We start from the raw sequence: 22618 nt of genomic DNA on the forward strand, positions 1-22618 counted from the left end.
TAATTGCAGCCAAAGCTGAGAGCCACTGCTTCAGGGAAATGGGAATGGGGATATTTAAAAGACATTTTCTGCTATACTCTAGGTTTCCTTTACTGAGTGTACCTGTTGTACCAGAAGTTGCTCTGGGAATTTGTCAGCCCCTGCTACATACATAACTGTCTGTGTTGCCCACCTTGGAGCCTGAGCCTCCGACTTCCAGTGGGGTCTGAGGACCCTGAGCACTGACACCACCCAAGAGCTGGTTAGAAATGCAAAATTTCAGGCCCCACCCAGATCCTAAACCACAGTCCCTGAGCGATTTGTATTTGTTTGAGAAGCTATGGGCTCTGGTCTCGACAGAGCTGCCTTGTGAAAAACAGCTCCACTCCACTTAAAACCTGTGATCTGGCATGTCTACTTGTGTGGCTGTGTCTTAATTCATCTTAATGTCAAAGGCACATTCCTCCCCATCAGCAGTCACCTGGCCTCTTGTACATCAGTTCTGCCACCATTGAGGATGACTGACCATCTCTTGAAGGAGCCTCCAGGGTCCTCAAATTGAATTTTTCAAAGACCAGTTAATCAATATTTTAAGTGAGGCAATCCCGAATTGGTGAAAAAATGTCTAGCTGCATTCCCCTGATGTGGTCAAAGCAGACAAAAACCAGAAATGTATTTTTATTTATATAGATGAAAAATGACGTCAGAAATGGTTCTTTTCCTTCGTTGTTTCAGATTTCATATGGAAATAAGAAATTAGACCCTAAAAATTAGTCAGGTCATTGAAATGAATCTGAGCCTGGTACAGAATAGTCTGCTTATCCAGGTGTTCCTGAAGAGCTAGGCAGGATGCATGAAGAAAGGGGAGTTAGGTAGAACCCTCAAATGCCAGAGGTGAGCTCTTCATTGTAAAGGGTTGTGTTAACACATCTAACTCCACCTTCATACATGATCATGGCCGCCCCATCAGTGACTGTCTAACAGCTTGAGTCTGAGTCTAATTCTGCTGCTTGTTACCTTAACAGAAGGATTTAATTGTGAATTTTCCTCACCATGAAAAACAAACAGACCAAAACAGTCTCATACTTTTGTAATGAGAAGATGTTCTGGATCATCAGGCTTGCTCTTTCTTTCTCCATTACCGAACTCATGGAAGGTCTGTCATTCAGGGGCAGGGGAGAGGGGGAAAAGTGGCTGACTCCTCATTCCACTCTGGGAAAGTGCTTATGCATTGACTCATTAATTAGCTCCCTTATTCAACACTTACTGTCTTCTGTTCTCTGGAAGGAGTCCTAGGCATTGGGTATACATGCCCTTGTCCACCTAAAATTCAGAGAAGAACCCACAGTGGATAAACCATCCAACTAAAAGTTTCCAGGAAGAACTTTACACAAAACTATAAGATAATGTTTTATCAGTAGAGAATACTAACTTATTAATCTAAATGATAAGATCATCATAAGATGTTCAGGCACATCCATTTTACATAGAAGATGAAAATTTGACTTGTATATAAATTCAGTCATTCTGAAGACAACTTACTTTTCTCTCTCCAGAGTACATCATCAGCCCAAGATCTGATACTGGTAATTTTGGGAGCAATGCAACATGTGTGGTATCTGCACAGTCCTCTGGACTCTTCCATTACAGGCTGTGCCATGTATAATAATCAGGCCAATGTGGCCAAGCAGCAGTCCAAGCACCATAGGATCCTGCAAGAATTGACAGAAACATACCCGCCTTGGGGACTGGAGCAGTAATATTAGTTGATGGTAATGCAGCCAGAGCCCAAGGAGCAAGCTGTGTTTGCTTTTGGTCACTAAATTACTCGAGGGGGTCAAAGGGAAAACCAAGGTTCTTGGATACAACCCAAAGACCCCCTCCTCCCTAGCTTATGCAGAGAAGGAATTCACTGGAAACATAATAGGTAGCTCATGGAATCAATAGGAAGGCTGCAGAACTAAGCTTGAAAAGGGGAAGGCTGGACAGGGGAACCAGTGAGGGTCACATGAAAGGAGACATCTGGTCAACACTGGCGCTGCCCCCTTTAGGGTTGGGCTCTGAACATCAACTGCACTGTGGCGATGACAAGCATAAGTCATGTTGGTGACTTCCAAAGGAGCATTCAATTAGCCCAGCCTAGGTCACATATTGACACGGTAGCTGTCAAGGGACAGAGAAAAGTGTCATTTAGCAACCTTCAGCTCCTGGAGTAGGAGATGGGCCCTGTCTCCCACCAAAAGGCATATTCTGGAAGATTTATTTTCAAATGAGAAAAGGGTGTGAGTGCTGGGCAGCCAAACACATAGCAAATGTTCACTACAGATAGTAACTTTAAGGTTGTGTCTCCCTGAGTCCCCCTATTCATGCCCCTTGCCTGTGGTCAGAGACTGCGAAAGGTTAGGTGCCCCTGGCCTTCTACACAGGAAAGAGGACAAGTTAGACTTCCAAACAGAAGGATGAACACGTTAGGCCTCTGCTGAATACAGTTACCAGGAACCCAACCCAAATTGACTTAAGGGAAATAGAAATATTATTTTAAGATTAGCGGGGAGGAGTGTATGTCATGGAGCCCAAGGGCTAATAATTGCTAAGACTTTGGCAGTGACACAAGTCCAGTAACTTGAATGCCGCTGGAATTCTGCCCCTAATGTTATTAAAATTAATAGTAATATCTGTGGAACACTTATTATGTCCTTGCATTTATATTTTACAATCACTCTATGAAATCTGAACTTAAATCACTGCCAATCTACAGAGGAGGAGGTCTGAAGAAGTTACGGTATGTGACCAATACCACACAACTAGTAAGTGAGGAGCAGGTGTCGACCCAGAGCATTCTCCTGCCTTGGTGCAGACCATTGTCCTCTGCGCCTCAGCTCCATGGACCCTGAATTTCACATCTGCTGTCCATCAGCCCAGGGCGAGATCACACCTTCCTATGGCCCAGGTCCAGTCTCTCAAAGAAATGACTGTGATTGGCCAGTCACTGCAGGTGCTAGGGGTAAGGTTAGGTGCTAGGGGTAAGGTCGCCCTGAGTGACTCTGCCATAACCAAGCAGATAAGATTTATGACGGCTGGGGGCTTCAGGGGCAGGTCAACCGTTCCCAGAAAATAAGGGCTGCTCGCAGCCAAACAATTGTTAACTACAGATTTCAACCTTGCCTCTTGTGTGACTTTTCATTTTTGCCTTACCTCCAGCAAGTTAGAAATAAATTTAATTTTTAAAGGCAATGGCTAACTCATTCCATGTGTCTGGGAACATCTAATTCTCTGCTCTCTTTCAAGGAACTGCTTTCTTCTTTTATTTTTTTTAATCACTGAAATTTTTTCAGTTTTCCTATTTCATGTTGTGCTTGAATTTTGGTAAGCTAACCTAGAGCCTTTATGGAAGGAAGTGAGGTATAAATCATAGATTAACAGAGAAAATGACTACAGAGTTGTGCTATTCAGCATGCTAGCCCCCAGCCACGTATAACTATTTAAATTAATTAAAATTAAGCATAATTCAAAATTCACGCCTTACTTCCACCAGCTGTATTTTCAGTGTCCAATAGCAAGCACGGTATCTATCTCTAGGTTAGGGACTGTTTCCATCATTGCAGAGCATCTACTGGGCAGTGTTGCTGCAGAGGCTTTCACCAATGGCGTGGACTTTCCTCTGAAATAATGAGCCCCCTAAAGGAAGAGGCTTGCTCACCCGAGATGCCCTCAGACTCCCAGGAGCTGTGAGTTGTGGTTTCCTTCCCCACCGCTATGCTTCCTGCTGATGACTTTTTGACTTGCTTCTCTATTTGTTTTCTCAAAGCCAACATTTGCATCACATAAACTTGAGATACTTGTTTTCTATAGTAAAAAAAAAAAAAAAAAAAAAAAAAAAGGTGTACAACTGTAATAGGCACTTTTTTGGGGGCTGGAAGGATATTTGTCGCTGATACTGAAAATTTAATGCGAGTACACAAAGAAAGAGGGGTGTATTACCAATGAAAATTATAAGTAATGCTTGGGAAAGACTCAATGAAGTGTTGAGTCTTTACAAAGTGTGTTGAATTATATTTGGTGGTTACCAATCCGAACAGTATCTAGAAGGATTCTTGAGTCAAGAAGCTTTGCATTGTCATTTTACAGGAAACCCAATGAGACAACATAGAGGATGAATTATGTATGTGGTTTGCAAAGAAAGAGAACAATACAGCACTCTAATAAGAAAATCTATATTCAAAGAAAAGGCGTTGGCCCAATAAAAGGATTCGTGAGTGAACATATATTTTCAATTTCCTGTTACAATAAAATGTTTGTGTGTATGGTATCTTTGTGTGATCCCTTTTGTCTGAATGGGTTATCGCCCTCTCCTGGCCAGGAGGGAGCGATGCCACCCAGGGATCCCACGGAAGCCCCACCCACGGCTTCGTTTCAGAGCATCTTGTTTTATTTTGTTAGAATGTGCAGATTTCTGGTTGCAATGCAGGCTGAAAATGTAGCCGTGGTTAAATCAATATAATTAAATTAGTTTACATCCAAACTATTTGCACCTGTTTATATGAGAATGTTTTACGATTGGGTGGTGAACATCCTCACCCCACCCCCGCACGATTCCATTGTCTTTTCATGACATTCGGTAATATTTTTAAGCAGATGTTTATTTAAAAGGCAGTGGCCTTCAAAAGTACAGCTGAGATTCCCTGGTGCCGCTACTCACAGTGACTGTGAAATAAAATGCATTCTGACCCTGGAAAGGTGCAGCTTTGGGCGAAGGAAGGAAACAATGCGCGCGGCGGAGAGCTCCGCCCTCACACATCAAAGGGCTTTGCCGATGCGGAAAGCGCCTCGTAGCTGCGTTCGCGAGGCTGCGGGAGACGGCGCGATGGCGCCGGGCTCCTCCCACCTCTGCGGCGCCGCGGGCGGCAACGCGGGCGCTGCGGCAGAACCGCCGCCGCTTTCTTCTCCGCGCGCGCGGCCACCCGGCGCTGGGGAGCGGGTCCATTGCGCCATCTAGAGTCCGTCGGTGCTCACTGCAGGTCGGGTCTGGAAGTCAGAAACTGCCATCTAGAGTGCACGGCGGGGCAACGGCCTCCGAGAGCAGATCTCATGTTAGAAGACAAAAAAGAGGTGAGTGAAATGTTTATTCACTTCCTGAAAAATGGATAATTTTAAGGCTACAAACTCCAAGTGCCAATCATGTAAAGTAAATAAAGATTATCAAGCACCTGCCAGTCATTTTGTGAGGACCAAGACTATACCAACAGGTCTCATCAGTCTCCACTTTGACCTGACTCAGTCCAGTAGGGAAAATCCAGATACATGCCCAGTTAAATTTGAGTTTCAGGTTAACAACAAATGACTTTTGGTATATGCATGTCTGCTATGCACTAGAAAAACTTAACTGGCTATCTTATCATTACCATTATCATTGTTTTTATTAGCTACACCAGGCAATCCTCCACGGAGATACACGATTGCAGTACAGGTTTTACAAGGCCCAGCGGTGGTGCACAAAGGGCTTGAGGAACTTTGTTGGGGTGCTGGTTGGGAAGGCTTCTCAGCGGATGGTTCATGGGCAGGGTTCCCCTGGTAGAACAGCACAAGCCAAGGCAAGAGGCAGGGGGAACTCACAGCACAGCAGTCCTGCACTGCTAGAGGAGGGGAGAGGCCCGAGGGGAGGTCACTGCGTCACAGAGAGCCTTCCACCATGCTACCCAGGAGCTGGATTTTATTCCACAGGCAACGGGGAGTGAAAGAAGGGTTTTGAGGAGAGGGGCGTGGTCAGATTTGTGTCTAAGGAAGATAAATCTGGCAGCAGTGTCAAGGATGGATTGGAGAGGTTAAGAAGCCTGGGGGTGGGGAGGCCTGGAGGAGACTGTCCAAGGTCAGTGAGCTCGTAAGTAGCAGAGCTTGGATGCGAACTGGGTTCTTCTGGCTCCAAGTCCAGCATGCTTGACACCCAGCCAAGGGCCTGTCCGTCTGATTGGATTATGGTTGACGCAGGCAATCATTTCTAAGACCAGGAACAACACACCACATTATGCATGCTTTTCCTTCCCTGAAAGATGAGCTCCACCCACATTTGGAAATACAGAAAACACCTTGTCTCCCTCTCCTCTCCCTTCCTGCTTCTCATGTGGCTGCTCTCAATGCCTGCATCTGATTAAGGCAGCCCTCTTTCCCACACAGGGCTCCCCCTGCAAACCAGACTAATAGGGCCAAGTGACAAAGTGAATTAGACCCCGCTGAGGTATTTGGCCTTGTTTTCCTTGGGCCACAGCCTGACTTTTTGATGCCCTGGGAATGAGGGCACCTGTTTCTTTTCAAGGAGACTCTGTTGTGAGGCCCACGCAGATGGCAGGGCCGAGAGTTGGCGGTTGTCAGGGGGCTGCTCGTTCTTGGACCTGGTTCACTAAAAGCTGGGTGGGAGGCCAAGCCGAGCCTGGCAGCTCTTCCAGCCCTCCCTGTGAAGTGGGGCATTGGCAGCGCCTTAGCACGCACAGCACACAGTGCACAGTGCCATCCCTCTGAGGATGCACAGGGGCTGGTAAACTAGGCTCGTGTAGTCCGTGGAGGAAGAAGACAGGATACACCTATGCGCTCATGCCTGTCTCATGAGAATCATGTTGAGATCCTGAGGCTAGAGCTTTGTAAAAAAAGTTGGAAATGCATTTAACAGAAGATATACGTATCGGAAAAAAGTAAGTGAGAAGTGCAATAATGAATAATAGAAAACGGGCACGACAGGATGCAGTGGCTAAATAAATGTAAGCAAAAGTATAGACACGCTTAGCTTTAGTAGTTATTGGGTGATGTAAGGGAGCCATTTAAAGTCATCAACAAGTTTTTACTGATAAGCTGCCATTCAAATGTCCTTCAGCACTGTTGGGACTGCAGTAGCCACCAGGCTGCAAATTATCAGAGATCTAGTTGCAAGCCCTGCTGGTAGCCTATAGAGAGCCAACGTTGACCAGACAGAGGGCCCCAGCATTGGTTTTGGTTCCAATGCCTGGCCCCAGGATTGGTTTTGGTTCCAATGCCTGCAATTTTTTTCAGGGGAGAGTATACGCTCAAGGAGAATGGTGATTTTGTGAAACTTACGATATTTTGTAGCAAGTAGGACTGTGACTCCACAAATCCAGGAATATAGAAAATATCCATTTCTTTCTCATTAAAATGAAAATTTTAATTAATTTTTAATTAAAGTTAAAATGAAAATGAAACCTGGGTCCTAACCACCCCCTCCCATCTCCACCTGCAGATAAATTTATTTTAAGCTATTATTGGTGCAGTCCCCCTGATCCCATCACCAACACCATCAGAGGTTGAACAACAACCCAGGAGACCTTGCTGGTGCCTAGGAAAGGGCCAGGCCTCTCTGGTCTTCACTTGCCGAGCTGTCTTCCCACATCCTGACAGACCAGGTGTGTGCAAGCACTAAAGGCTTTGCACGCACACAGAGTTCCTCGGGCACTTGCCACTGCGGACCCCCAGCACTGGTCAGTCTCCTGGGAGCACTCTGGCACCCCAGGTTCCTCTGGGCTTTTCCACTGCCATGGGGACAGCTGAGCGTCCAGTCCTCACCCAGCCACAGCTTCACTCACTTCCTCCTCCTCTCGGTACCTCAAATTCTCTCCCCTCTCTCCTCTCCCAGCATCACCTCTTCAGTGAGATCAAGCCTCCCTAAAAGGCAAGAGAAAGCATGCCAGCAGCGTCCTTTTCCTGCGTGGAGGGTGGATGGAGGAAAATGTAAAAGGCTTTACTAACTTCTGGAAAATGAGAGAAGGGAGCAGGAGGAAGAAAAACGTTGAGACTACAATGCTGATTAGTAAAATAAATCATCCTGCTACAGGATGTGATGTGAATGACAGGCCACGCGGAGAGGCAGCAGAGCTGGGGGTTAAGTGCTTGGAATCTTGGTTCCACTTCTTGCTGTCCATGCGGCCGCGCCTCAGCTCCCTCATTCATAGAGCAAAGATGGTCTTAACAGTGCCTGTCTGGCGGCGCTGCTGTGAGGTTCTGAGTCAATACGTGCACAGCACTGAGCACAGTGATGGGGCGCCTTGAGCACTCATTGTTAGCTGCCGTTATCACTACAGCTCTAGTCTCATTGATGCAAAAACACCGACCCTCCCTCCCTCACAGCACCCCCGCAGTGCATGACACACCCACAATGCCTGTGTCTTCTCAGGGCTAACAACACCGCCATCTCCACAACCAGTAAGAGGAGAAGAAGGGAGAGGGGACAGGAAAGGAGAACTCATCCTGCGCCAGGTGTGCTGACAGGAGGTGTGGGTTCTGATCTCTGCCTGCCCCCACTGGCCGACCCAGCCAGGAGAAGGGACTGTGCTAGCTGTGATGACGGTCCTCGTAGCGTGCTTTCAGGAATCTCATGGGAAGGGCAGTGGGATGTGCTCTTTGCAGATGGAGCTCGTCACCATCAGGGGTGTGCATTTTGCCAGTGGAAAGAGCGCTGGACCAGCAGTCTTCCTCAACTCTTCAGCTGGCTTCATCTCTCTACTCGAAAAATCACGCTTCCTCCTAGATGTCTCTGTGCCCCCTAATCTAACTTAGCTCCTACCTGTCATTCTCTCTTACAGTTTCTTGTTGTTCAATATTGGCCTTTATTCCATTTAATTATGGATACTTGGTGTCTTTGTTTAGTGTCTTCTCTTGCAGATTACATAGCTCTAGAGGGCAGGGATTAAGTGTTTTATTGACTAAGTACAATCACTTAACTTCAAGTTTTTAATCTGTTAAATGAGAGAGGTAATACTGCTTTCCCCTACCTCACTGAGCTGTGAAATTAAAAAAAAGATAATACATGTGAAACTTCCTTGTAAATCACAAAACATGCTGTAAATATTAGTTATGCTCAGTACCACGTCTGTTTGAAGGCACAGCACAAGCCGAATACTGGTGAAATGAGCTCCTAGACAGATTAGCATTCTGTTAAATGGGGTGATAGAGGAAAGTGCTGAGGACAGGATGTACACCGTGATAGCTCTTATTGTCTAAACCTCTGAAAATATCACGTTCACCTAATCCACCCATAGCAGGCTTGGAATGGTTTAATAAGAGCACGCCTGCGGCTGGAGATGCCTGAACACAGGTGACAGCGAGTAACCAAACGCCCATCAATTCTGCGCACTGGGGGAGGTTTCACAAGTTAGTTCTCAACTAAGATGGTCCTTTTCTACCACGAGGTAAGGATGGTGAGGATGACACCTTCTCCTGCCCATGGCAGAGATAATGCAGAGGGAGGGAAGCTGTTTCCAGAGCAATGGTGGCTGCTGCCCCCATTTCACAGGGAGCAAATGGGAGGAGCATGAGTCTCCTAAGTTCAAGCAGCGCACAGACGTGTCTAAATCACAGGCGGGACAGTGCGAGCTGGGCAGGAGGCGTGTAGTTGATGAACTGCTGGTCCTGGGCTGAGACGTGCCTGCTTTGGGTGGACCAGCGAGGACATGAGAAATGATCCATCCTCATGGACAGATATCGGGAACCTAAAGATCAAATGGTGTTAAGCTAGAAAGAAATTGATCAGATTGGACCAAAGCAGGCACCTTTTGCTTCACTAGGGCCATTTTGGGTTTTGCCCTGTTTACTAGGGAGGTGGGATAAGGAGTTGACGCCATGAAACTACACTGGGTATTCCTTGTTGTTCGGTCTGTATAATTATGGTTTAATTAACTGCTTGGTAAGCTGCCTAGGGTTTGTTTGCATGTTTCGCAGTGTCCTTGGCTCTCCAAGGACCCCAGATTCTGTGTTGTTGGCAGAAAGCCCAGGTTTTCCCTAGACCCTCAGCACAGGCCTGAGTGAGTGTGACTCGCTGTCTTTATACAGCTGTGACTGCCTTGGACAGAAACACAGGTGAGCAGGGAGTCCAGGCGAGGTCAGGTAACAGGAAAAGGTAGGATAGGTAACAGGTCAAAGAGAATAGAGGAAGGCCCTGGGAGGGGGGCAGGAGGGTGCACCGAAACTCCATCCACAAGAAGACAAAGCCCCTTCACAGATGCACATCAACGTACATGAACAAAGCCCAAGGTCGCCTAAGTAGGATAGGCAAAGGTCACACATGGCCAGACACAGGAGGAGATGGGGTGCCCACACGTGCCAGGGAGGTGAGAATTAGCAGGAGAAGGGGTACACATCTGTAATATGGGTTTTTTAAATCTTAATTTGTTAAATGAATGACTGCCACTAGCATAATTGTTTTGTTTTAGCCCCAGAAGGGCGGGGTTAACTTTACTCTTAGCTGTGGTGGGACTGTGGTCACAGAAAGGGGCTTCTCAGGCCAGGTACTGCAGATGCCCCCACGCCCCACCCTCCACCGTGTCCCTTCCTTTTCTCCCCCAGTCATAATCCACCCGGCGTGGGAAATGCGCCGTGACGGAGGTCCGTTCAGGCACTGGGGGGGGGGGGGTCTGGAAGCTGGAGGAGTCAGGGCAGGCCTTTGGAGACTGGCCCATGCGAGCGGGGAGGCCGGCGCAGGCCGTGGGCGGGAGCCGGCGGCACCCTGAGCTTGGGGGCCGGCGGCACCCTGAGCTTGGGGGCCGGTGGGAACGAGGCAGCACCGGGAGGGCCTGGCGCGGGCAAACCCAGGCCCCAGGGCCAGGGCAGAGAAGGCGGGCGCCTCGAGCCTCACCATTTGCCCCCAGGCCCGCTCTGGGCTTTAGGAGCAGCTGGAACCTTTGCTCAAAGGAAAGCGCCGCCTGGATCAGCCGGCTCGCCCAGGGAGGAGGTGCCCACGCCCTCCTGGCACCCTCCACGGCCCGCGGAGGTGGGTATGGGGAGAAAGTAAACAGGGCACTGACACAGACCCGCCGAGGCGGGGGCAGAGCCGCGGGTGCAGCCGGGGCAGGGACAGAGGCGGCCTTTGTGCGGCGCGGGAGCCCGGCCGCCCGCGCGGGCTGCGCTGCGGGCCTGCGCCCGGTCCCGGGAACATGCGGGGGCTGCTCCTGGCCGCCCTGCTCCCCGCGGCCCTGTGGCAGGTAAGCCCCTCCGTACCCCTTCCCGGCCAGGCTAGCCGCGCTGATTCAACAGCGCAGAAGGCGGGGGAGAGGAGGGGAATGCCGTGTGGGGCTGCTTCAGGGGACGGGGCCATTTTCCTTCCAAATGAGGCTCTGTTTCGGTTTATTAGCTTCTGCGAGGCAGTGGAAAACATTTCTCCCTTTCGGGTAGTGGCATTTAATCCGCCCTCCGATGCGTTCGGGCAGCTCGGAAACCTGAGTCGTGCGTGTGTTTGTATTGGAGCGGAGCACGGCCCGGAGCCGCGCCCGGCCGGCGGTGGCCGGGGCCCCTGTGCGCCCTGCGCGCCGTGGCCGGGGCCCGTGCGCCCTGCGGGCCGGATCGGCCGGGGCTCGGGCCGGGCTCGGCTCTCCCTGGAAAACAGGACCGCGGCCCTTTCTGCAGTGAAGCCTGGTCTTGTCTGAAAGGAGCACTTTGGAACAGACGCTTATATTTTGAAAACATTCTATGCCTGTCTTTTCTCAACCCATGTGTGTCTCACTTGTCGTGAAAGGGAATCAGTCCATGGAGACTTGGACATGTTTCGAGCAACAGACCAAAGGGAAGTTTAATTTAACGTGACCGATTCATTGCCTTAGTATTTTTTAATAAGAAGATTAAAACAGTGTGAATTACTTGTGGGTTTATTTACACGGTGAAGGTTATTGCTTGCATAGAAGAAAGACAGCTTTTGAAATCTGGTGACTTTGCAGACAGACGTGTCTGTGAGTTAACACCTCGTTGGGTGGTAAGTAGTAGATATATCAGAAAACGTGGGATTGAAAATGGTCATATTATATAGGGAGCGGTTTAAGATCTTACAAGCACCATAACAAGAATCTCAGTGGTGCAGTTTGTTCGCTGGTACTGTTAGGCAGAGGGGCACATTTCCCCAGAAGAAGTTGAGAGGGGGCTGCCTCTCTCTTGTTCCACCGCTCTTGAGAAAAGTCCTGTCATTACTGTGGATTGAGAGCTACAACATGGATGTGCCCCACATAAAAACCAAAACAAACATAAAAAGGTGCTATAGATAGAGCGATGAGGAAGTATTATTTTGATGAATTTTGCCATTATAAATTGTTGAGGGCTCTGATGGTACCTACCATTTATTGAACATTTCATATGTGCCAACCACTGCGCTAGCCACTTTCGTCATCATCTGAATGCTTGTAAGGTGGTTATTCTTAATCCCATTTTTACAGAGGAGGACTGAGGCTCAGAGATCAAATAAATGGGAGAAAATTATCTAAGACCACAGAACTATGCCGAAGCTCAGTTTCGTTGTCAATGCTCTCATTTTCTATTCACCATTCTGATGGCTCTTGTTTTGAGATTCTGAAAACAATCAGTGCCTGAAGAAAAGAGAAAAATACAGTTCTTTTACCCACATATTTGTCATTTTCGAGACTATTTTTCCCCGTATTTCTGAATTACTGTCCATTGTAATTTCCCTTTAGACTGAAGATCTTCCTCTAGCATATCTTGTGAGGTAGGCATATTGGCAAAAATTCTCTCAGTTTTGTTTATCTGGAAATGCCTTTGATTTCATCTTCAGTTTTGAAAGATAGTTTTACTGGAGATAGAACTCCAGGGTGACAGTGTTTTTTTTCCTTTCAGTATTGTCTCTGGGCATTCTGTTCTCCCCCTCCCTCCTCCTCCTTTTCTAAAATAAGATAGCTGGTTTTTTTTACAGCAGTTTTAAGGCCACAGCAAATTTGAGAGGAAGGCGCACCGACAGTGCACCAGGGTTTTCTTTTCCCCGCGTGCTCACCGTTCTTCGGAGCAGAGAATGTGCAGGACAAAGGGGAAGCCCGGAGAACCTGAGACCATTCTGACCATCTAAGCGAAAGATGAGGGTGGCTTACATCACTGCGGCGGCAGGGGGCTTGTTAAGAAATAGAGTGCCTGTAGGCTGATGGGATCGGAAGTAGAATGTAAGAGAAGCGTCAACAATGACCTGGCTCCAAGGTATTCTGGAAAAATGAAATTGGCGTCCGCTCAAATAGGGGTGAAGAGTGGATTGGATGGGAAAATTGGGAGCTTGGTTTTGGTCATGTTACTTTTGCTATACTCATCAAATACCTGAGAGAGGAGGTCTGTTAAGTAGGCAGTTGGAGTCTGAGTTCAGAAGAGAGGTGTGGGTGGGAGATATGGGATATAGTGAGGGAAGATACTGAAGAGGTCTTAACCACAGAGGGCTCCAGTGTTGAGAAATGGGGTCGAGAAGGAACCAGCAATGGAGACTGAGAAGCAGCAGTCAGTGAGAGGAGGCGTGAGAAAGTGAAGTGCTGGGAGCCGAGTGAAGAAAAGCTGAAGGGGAGAGTGACTGTGTCAAATACTGAGAGATGATTATAACTCACTACACTATAGCTTAGCAATTTGGGGGAAATCTATTTCTATAAAGCCTCTGAAATTAGTTTGAGGAATCATTTCTAACATCACCTTTATCATCAAATGAAGTTCTGCTGCAGGGCACAGGGCACGGGGCCATTAGACGTGACTCCTGAAGGAAGGCCTGGAGAAGTATCAGAAGTGCATCATCGTAAACAGTTCTGTCAGTGGCCCTGTAGATGTCCTCGGAAGCCCAGTTGCCCTCCTGGAGTGAGCTTGGTGAGGGATGGCTGTGGATGCTGTAAAATCTGTGCCAAGCAGCCAGGGGACATCTGCAATGAAGCTGACCTCTGCGACCCACACAAAGGGCTGTACTGTGACTACTCTGCAGACAGGCCTAGGTACGAGACCGGAGTGTGTGCATGTAAGTGTCTTCTTCTGAACCTGCTAGAAAAGGCTGAGTCTAGACAGGATATTTTTTCTGCAACTCTTAATTTGGAATGATCGGCTTAGCTTGGCTAACTATAAGGTGGCTTTAGTTTTTACGCACCAATGGGACTAGCTTTGTCATATTGGACACCATGTGAAATGAACAGATGTTTACACACGTTCAGAAACTTGTTATTTTAATTGCATTGAAGTAATCTTGCAGTTCTCAGATAATTGCTTTTAATGGTTAAAATACAAGAAATTATGTAAATAGAGTCTGATTTCTTAAAGTTCCTCAAAATGACAGTTTTTGTTAATATTGCCCAAAGCAGTCTGAATTCAGCCTTTTCTCTAACTAAAAAGTAATCTTGCTTAAAATGTAAGGGTATCTATTTAGTATTCAGACATACTGCTTTAATCTCAGCCTTACCAAATAACCATCAAGTTACTGTATGTTTTACTGAAGCAGATCTGTAAAAAAGAAGGTAGGGGCACCCCAAGTCACAACCTGACCCTCAGCTTTATGGGGCTTAGCTCTGGAGTGTGATTGAGACCATCTAAACCTACATTTTGCCAGTAATTCAGGATGTCGATTTAGGATTAAGAAATAAAATTTCTAAGGGAAAAGAAATAGTCATGCTAGCTGGGCAGTCACTTTGTAGAAAAGCCCAAGGCTTTTACTCCCACAACTGAAAGGTAAATTACTCCCAGAAGTTTGGTTGTGAGCACGGAGTAAGAGCAAATCTTCGGAGATGGGCTGCACATGTAGAGCCACTCCAGTCTGACAGCCCTCTGCCCCTGCCATCACTGTGTTAGGATGTAGGCCATGGGTTCAAGTCCTAGGCTCCAGCTGCTGGGTGAGCTTGGTCATGTTTAACCTCTCTGTGCCTCACTTACACCATGTGCGCTTCCTGTCTTACAGGGTTGCTAAGAGGATAAATGAGGATAATCCAGTGTCTGGTATACAGTGGGCTCAAAACTTTAGCTTTTATTTGTGGAAACTCGACAGAGAAGTCATGACCTAACCGACTCTGTCATTCAGGACACTCCTGTCTTCGAAACAGTGCTGGGCAAGCTGTTTCATTAATCTGACAAACACTTAGTGACCAGCAGCTGGGGACACAACATGGGGGCAGGGGACGGGGAGGGGGGAGAGACAGGCCCCGCCCTTACATTGTCAGAGTTGACTGTGTCAGACAGATCTTTCCACAAATCATTTCACATACTGTGATGAGTATTTTAACAGAGCGTAGCCATGAGGTTGGGGGTGAGGATGATCTAGAACTGGGGTCACAAACTAAGCTCTGGTGCCAGATCATGGCCCTCCCCTGATTTTATACATAATGTTTTATTGGAACTCAGCCACCCCCATTCAGTTACATAGAGTCTACGGCTGCTTTCTAATGGCAGAGTCCAGTAGTAGTGACGAGGCTGAATGGTCTGTGAAGACTAAGATTTTTACTATTTGGCCCTTTACAGAAAATTTGCTGATCTATGATGTAGATAAATGGTTTTTAAACTTTTTGGTCTGAGGACCCCTTTAGTTTTAGAAATTAATGAGGACCCAAAGAGCTTTTGTTTAAGTGAGTTATCTCTATTGGTATTTAATAGATTTGAAAATTAAAAATATTTGCTAATCCATTTAAAAATAACAAAAATATTGCAAACTAATAGGAATAATATGTAATTCATGAAAAAAATTTATTTTCCAAAACAAAAAAAATTAGAAGAGTGGGATTGTTTTACATTTTTGCAAATCAAATGTTTAGCTAACAGAAGATAGCTAGGTTCTCTGCTTCTGCTTTCAGTCTACTGCTATATGATGTTTTGGTTGAAATATATGAAGGGAATCCAGCCTCACACAGATATATTATTGGAAAAGGAAGGAATATTTTAACAGACTTTTCAGATAATTGTGAATATTCTTTTTTGATATGATATTAAAACTTGAAAAGTGGTAGTTTCTAAAAAATTAGCTGCATCATGGAATCTAAAACCACATCAATGAACCACATCAATATCAATCTCTGTGACATTAAAATACATTGGTCCATCCTAGACCTACTTGGGATGGGTCTTTTACTCATGCATAATTTTGTACTGTGCATTGGTTATTTAGAAAATATCAGTTTGGAACAATGGGTTATGTAGAAATTCCAAATGATACATGTAATTATATAATATTTTTAAAAATCACATTAATCCTAATTCTGTCAGAAAAGTCTATATATTGGGTAGCTATAAAGTTCTCAGAGGTAGATACAAGTTTTCCAAAATTCTAATTTTTGCTTAAAAGCTTGAATTCTATCTTTGACAATAAATACTGTCAGTTGTTTTGCTTGAAGCTACAGCCTCACTTTGTTGATTTTCAAGAAAATGTCTGCCAAATACCCAGTCTGAATAATCATGGTTTATCTGTCAGTCATTTCTTCAGATGAAATTCCCACTAAAAAAAGTGGTTGGTTTGGCCCACAACTCAAACAACAGTGTAGGTGCTTTTAAGATAACTATTGTACTGTGGTACAATACCTACAGAGATGTTCTGTGTATATATTTCCCATTTTGTTACAAAAACTATTAAAAAGATATATATTTGATGGTTAAGATTTTTTAAAAAATGTAATTTTTACTGTGTCTTCAAGGACATTCTTTTTGTTACAGTGCATTTATGTACAAGTGCGCGGCAAGGAAAAATACAATGATTGACCTATATAGTTTGATTCATGCTAAGGTGCCAACAGCAGTCTTAGTCACCATTGCTTTTGCACCATCAGTGCAAATATCAACACAGTGAAAAAAGTCAGTCACATCTTAGTACTCCAAAAAAGAGTTCTGGCCTTGAAGATTTTCTGAAAGGGCCTCAGGCATCGCCAAGGGATCGGTGGGCCACACTTTGAAAACTGCCGATCCAGGCCAGGAATCCCTCTCAGAGGTCGTGAAAGTTTCCTCTAATTCTCTTAACAAAAAAATCAGTTACCATGCAGTACTTATAGTTAAACAAATTATAAATTTTTTCAGCCATTCACATGTCTTAACTTCCTAAGAATATGTCCTATCCCATTGTTGGACATCTGGGGAAACCTCAGTCTCACCAGCCCCCGGCCCATCGCTCAGATTTACAATCTTTATCTCACTGCTATACTCATTGTGATTTTTTAACTTTACTCCAGAACAGGGCCTGTACTTGGGTTTTAATTCTGGAAGCCACCCTTTGAGGCTCACAGTCTACAATGTAATGCTAATGTCTCATTTTCACCTTTTACAGATGTTCTGTGAAGGAAGCTCCAGATGGGGCCTAAGAAATCGAGAAATACACTTTGTAAAGGACATAGCTGTTTCCTCTGTGGCTTATGATGGGAGGGTGAGACTATCAGTTATGGCTTCTTTGGCAATTCTGCTTTTTTCTCTTTTCAGACCTTGTAGCTGTGGGATGTGAGTTCAACAGGGTACATTATCATAACGGCCAAGTATTTCAGCCCAACGCCCTGTTTAGCTGCCTCTGTGTGAGTGGGACCATTGGATGCACCCCTTTGTTCATACCAAAGCTGGCTGACAGTCACTGCTCTGGGGCTAAAGGTGGAAAGAAGTCTGCTCAGCCACACTGTGGCCTGGGACCATTACAACGGCAGCTTTCAGCAACCCACAAAACAACGCCAGGTGCTATAAGTAGAACTACTTTCCATGTCTGACTTACTGTGGTTTTGCTTCGTGTTCCTCGTATGCACCAGAGGTGCTCAGAAAGTACTTCCCGATGGGCGGCCAGCGTGAGATTAAGTTGGAGTGTGCCGTTTTACTCAGTCTCTGCTTCAGGCAGTTACATTCTGAGTATCTGAAAAGGAAACTTTGTAATGTGTTAGTTTTTTCCAGTAAAATATTCCCATTTTAAAAAGCTCTACTAGGTCAGGGAAACTCCTATTTGGCTTATTCCCATTCAACCTCTTCTCAGGAAAATGGACCCAATGTTGTTCATACGTACCCTGGAAAAACTGTTATTTATATTCTTATGTATGGGCAAGAAGTGTGAACCACCAGTTCCAAAAATTCTCATAGGCGACTTTTCTATTTGATAAAAGCAGAAATGGAAGGCTACTGATTATAAATATTTGAGGATATGTTTTGCATTTATAAATATTATTTCCAAAAATAGAAAACTACTGATGTAAAATTATCCTAGGCATTCTTAAGTGGGTAGCCCAGGTATGTATGTAGTCAGGAACATGTAATGAGACTCTTTGTTTCTCATCTTGAACACCTGTCATTTAGAGTCAGTATATTCATAAACTTTGTATTCTGGTCTGCTCTAGGTTAGCATCTCATTTCAGTGCCAGGGTATTCTGGGGACAGGAGTTTCAAAAATGCCAGCATATGAAGCACAGATAAGGAAGGACTTAAAAAGTGCAAAACTGATGCCTGGTTATTATTCACATCTGTGTTTTCATTCAGAAATCAATGCATTTTTCTTGAAATTTGGAGCTTAGTGAATGAAAGATGCCAAGGAAATACAGAATACTTATGCTAAAAACTCTCAAGTTCACTTGTATCATGTGAAATAAGTTTTAGAAATTTAAAAACTAACTATATGAAAAGAAAATCCTCAGGGATTCCAATTATGCCTATTAATTTGAAAAAAATTTAATAGGTTGCAGTGAATTTGCATTTTTTTCAGAATGTACAATAACAGTTGGTTTTCTGCATTGGATCTGAGTGACTTAATATAAGTTCTTATAACTTCTTCGGTGAGAGAGACCACCTTGTTGGTCTCATTTGTAGAGTGAGAGCAGTTTCAGTGGGTTCACTTGGAACCTGGTTGGAGGTGTCAGATGGTCATTCTTACTGGTTAGTGCTTTGATACAAAAAACAAAACAAAAAACAAAACAAAACACTCGAGGAAATCTGGTAATTGAGAGTTGGGCCTAGGTAAGTTTCAAAGGAAACTATATGTTCAGTCTAATATCTCTCTTCTGCTTAACTGTGAAACTATATTTATGGGCCCAAACAGGAGTTTGGTGTTTAAAATTAAGCATAGTGACAAATACCCACTTTAAGATATATTTGTGATACTAATTTATATACATGGTTAATTCCAGATGGTTTCTGGTTAGAATCTAGCTTTTGCTTGGTCAGTATGAAGCATGCAATGACATAATGCCCCTGTGCTTTTCTCACTGCTCACCAAACACTAAACTTTTCTTTAAAAATCTCTTCTAGTTTTCTTGCTTTTTAATGAATGTTAAGCAGATTCCTGAACTGCAGCTCTTGGCTTAACTTTAGGTGGGGTTATCAGTAATACAATAATCTAACCTACCTTTATTTATTGCAGATGCGTGCCAGGCTTTTAATCTGCTTCCTGCATTGAGGTCTTTAAACTGTTGTCTACCTTCCAGGTATCTTCATGTTTCTGCTTCCTCACCCTCAGTTCTATGTGCAATTGCAAGATCCTACTGTAATAATACTGACAACAGTATTAAAATATTTTATACAAAGATAGCACATACTTCAGTGACTGATATTTCCTATCAAGAAAGCATTTCTGGGGGGTCTTTTTCAAGGTTTAAACTGACATTTTGAAGTAATGTAGCCAGAATTTTGCAGTTGAACACTGCACAATGTTATTCCCAAAGCTCCCATTTTAGGATGCATATTAACCTTCAGGAAACGCTCTGAGACAATAAACCATCTATAGTTTGCTGAAAATCAACCAAGGGCCAGATTCATCCATGAGCAGAACAAGCAGCTCCCAGTGGGTTTACAAGGAGGCAGACGAAGGTTATGCTCTCCTTGTATTTTCTTTATGTCTTCTTTATTCAGCCCTTTGTTTCTGCTAAGGAGCAGGCCGCGGAGGGGCTCCGTCTGTCTGCCCACCCACCCACCCATCCATAAGTGCGTCCATCCACTCATTCTCCATGCCTTCCCGAGTGACTGAAATGGCTAGCCAATGGAGAGATACCACAGGCCTGACACCGCAGCGAATGAGTGACTAAAATAGAGTACACATTTGCCATGACTTAACATATGAGCGTTTAGATTAGTTCAGTGTAATATGTTTTCTACAAGACTAGATTAAAACAAGTGGAAGAAAAATAACTGGTTTTACTGATAGTTTAATTCTCAAATATAACTGTTATATTTTAGATTTTAACATATCATGAAATTTAACATTAAAACCACATCATTCTGATTGATATTTTAAATTCCCTAATCCTACTACGGTCTATTTCAATGTCTGTTGGAAATATCAAGCATGAGGCAAGAACCAGAGAAAAGGCAGATATCCATCAGAACATAAGCTTTAGTACTCAGAGGATGGGCTAAGCAGAAAGAAGCAAATGGTATCTATTCTGTTTTTCAAAGATAAAGAATTTTATTCTTTCTAAAAAATTGGGCTGTAACACTTGACTGAAAAGTAATTTGGGAGTGGGAGAATGGTGAATTAGACCATAAGCTTATTTTATTCTGAGTTACATTATATAAAAATAAAGGTTCAGATCTATTAAATACTATTAAAAATGATTAAAAAAATCTATCTACATGAGTACATATATATGTAAACACATGAACTTTCCCACCTTTATTTTAGCTTATAGGCATCTCCCACTTATTTGGAAAAGAAAATGTCTTGTGCAAGCAACGAAGTGGACCCCTTGCTCCAGAACATGTGGGATGGGAATTTCGAACAGGGTAACCAATGAAAATAACAGCTGTCAAATGAGAAAAGAGAAAAGACTGTGTTATATTCAGCCTTGTGAAAGTAATATATTAAAGACAGTAAAGGTAAAGTTTAATTAGATTTAACTTCATTATAATTCAATATTAATAGAGTCCTGTAAAATATGTGCACATATATGTGTGTTTTGGAGGGATGGAAGGTGTTTGGGTCTCATAAAAATAAAATCACCTTATTATAACTCTTAAAGTCAAACTATCTCAGCAGAAAGCAGTTATTACTCTAACTGCATTTTATGGGGAAAATTTTATCACCTGTTTAATAGTGCGGGTCATGATCAGCCTGAACTGTTACAGTACTCTACCAACTGTTTTTTAAGAGTAGATCCTTTTTAGAATCTAACTTATTTCTATATTAATTTTATGTAGTGAAATCAAAGCAATGGATAAAAGATTTTGACTGTTACATAATTATGAAAACAGACTTTATAGACATCACAGAAGTTCTGATCTTAGTTAAATATCACCAACTTGGAGGGGGAACCACATCATTTCTAAAATACTGTGCTTAGATAGTACTTATCAATGTTGATAAAATACTCTTATAACTAGTGTTCGTTTTATTTCTAGAACTATGCAATATGACCGTCTCAAGAGTAATTTTTACAAATGCTACAAACACTTCTCATCCCTGCTATTCACTATTAGAAGTTAACTCAGTTTTAAAGGGATGAACATATTTATTCACCTATTCCTGCACTCAAAACTGTCTGAGCTGTGTAAGGGAATTTGCTAATTTGTAGGTAAATAAACATTTAATAAGACTTAGCTCTTGATATTAAACAAAACAGAGAAATTTTCATTTATTGTGGAGCGAGGTAAAAGGTAGACAGCAATAATCACTGGGGACTGGGTCCTATAACATGACAGAGCCAGGACAGGGAGGACTGACACCTCTGGTGAGAAGGGATTTTAAACGTAGAAAAGAAAGTTACTAAATAGCAGCTATTAATGCCCTGGAAATAATTTATGTCTGTGTGTTCGTGTTGTAAAATGTTCTGTTTAGTATCACTTTTCTAATCTATTGTAATCAAATTTGAAGAATGACTTCTTAATGTTATGTATCTTTTTAGATCCCCAAAGGAAAAACCTGTCAACCTACTTTCCAACTCTTCAAAGCTGAAAAATTTGTCTTTTCTGGATGTTCAAGCACTCAGAGTTATAAACCCACTTTCTGTGGAATATGCTTGGATAAGAGATGCTGTGTTCCTAATAAGTCTAAAATGATTACCATTCAATTTGATTGCCCAAATGAAGGGTCATTTAAATGGAAGATGCTGTGGATCACATCTTGTGTATGTCAGAGAAATTGCAGAGATCCAGGAGATGTATTTTCTGAGCTCAAGATCCTATAAAGCCAAGCACATGGGGGAAAACTTAGGTTAATCATATCATTACATCAGAAAGTTAGAATGGTTTTAAAAAGGTGGCAAAACTACCTTATTGGTTTAAAATAGTAAGAATGCCCAGCTATTTTCAGATGACTGTATTTAAAGCATTAGGAGCTTTTAAAAAGATTCTCCTACAAATCTATGTAAAATTTGAAAACCTTAAAATTGACCTCTTACTTTAAAATGTACCTTATAATCATATCATACACAGATACTTTGTTCCACCTACATTTTCCATATATAATGGAAAAACTACACAGTTTATAAGAAAGCATTTTATTGTATAAAATAATCTGGAATACTTGGTTGAAGGTGAGTAAAAAGCATATTGAAAATTTAAAACTTTATCTGCACTTCAACAATGTAGCCTAGGTTCCATTCAAATGGTAATAATTTTAAGGTGAACAAAATTCTTGATTAATTCCTAAATAGGAGTAAGGTTAAACTGTAAACATATTTATAATTTCCATTGCCCTATCCTGAATATCAGTGTATTAAGATTTCTTTAGAAAGGAGAAAATGGAATTTCATTGGCTACTACTGACAACTGTAATTTAGTTTTTATACCAAATACTATAAAAAACAAAATATCCAAGATAAAGACCAAGAGCAGTATCCTTACTTTGAAAATGACATTACACTAAAGAAGGCACACAACAAAATTTTTCGGCTTGAAAATTAAGTTGTTCCTAAAAATTACTTTCTGAAATGATAAATCCACATATGGATTTAAAATATAAATTGTGATTAAAGATAAAGATTAAAGATTAAAA

The 22618-nt window shown here is 43.4% G+C and overlaps 1 protein-coding gene across 1 annotated transcript; it reads left to right on the forward strand.

The window, feature by feature from the left end:
- Positions 1 to 10901: 10901 nt before the first annotated feature.
- On the forward strand, positions 10902 to 22604 carry CCN6 (cellular communication network factor 6). The gene is made up of 5 exons (XM_087817563.1): positions 10902 to 10955; positions 13432 to 13726; positions 17146 to 17388; positions 20309 to 20502; positions 21528 to 22604. The coding sequence occupies exons 1-5, from the start codon at positions 10908 to 10910 to the stop codon at positions 21807 to 21809; spliced, it is 1062 nt and encodes a 353-aa protein (XP_087673689.1). The 5' UTR covers positions 10902 to 10907; the 3' UTR covers positions 21810 to 22604.
- Positions 22605 to 22618: the final 14 nt, after the last annotated feature.

Source organism: Miniopterus natalensis, chromosome 5 (genome assembly GCF_054644295.1).
Source record: "Miniopterus natalensis isolate mMinNat1 chromosome 5, mMinNat1.hap1, whole genome shotgun sequence".
Taxonomy (NCBI): Eukaryota; Metazoa; Chordata; class Mammalia; order Chiroptera; family Miniopteridae; genus Miniopterus; species Miniopterus natalensis.

What these genes read in the sequence shown, in the direction of transcription:
- CCN6 (XM_087817563.1), top strand. Translation starts at nt 10,908, where the DNA reads ATGCGGGGGCTGCTCCTGGCCGCCCTGCTCCCCGCGGCCCTGTGGCAG. An exon ending in TCCCCGCGGCCCTGTGGCAG is followed by an intron (nt 10,956 to 13,431) that starts GTAAGCCCCTCC and finishes CATCAAATGAAG; the next exon opens with TTCTGCTGCAGGGCACAGGG. An exon ending in CGAGACCGGAGTGTGTGCAT is followed by an intron (nt 13,727 to 17,145) that starts GTAAGTGTCTTC and finishes TTCTCTTTTCAG; the next exon opens with ACCTTGTAGCTGTGGGATGT.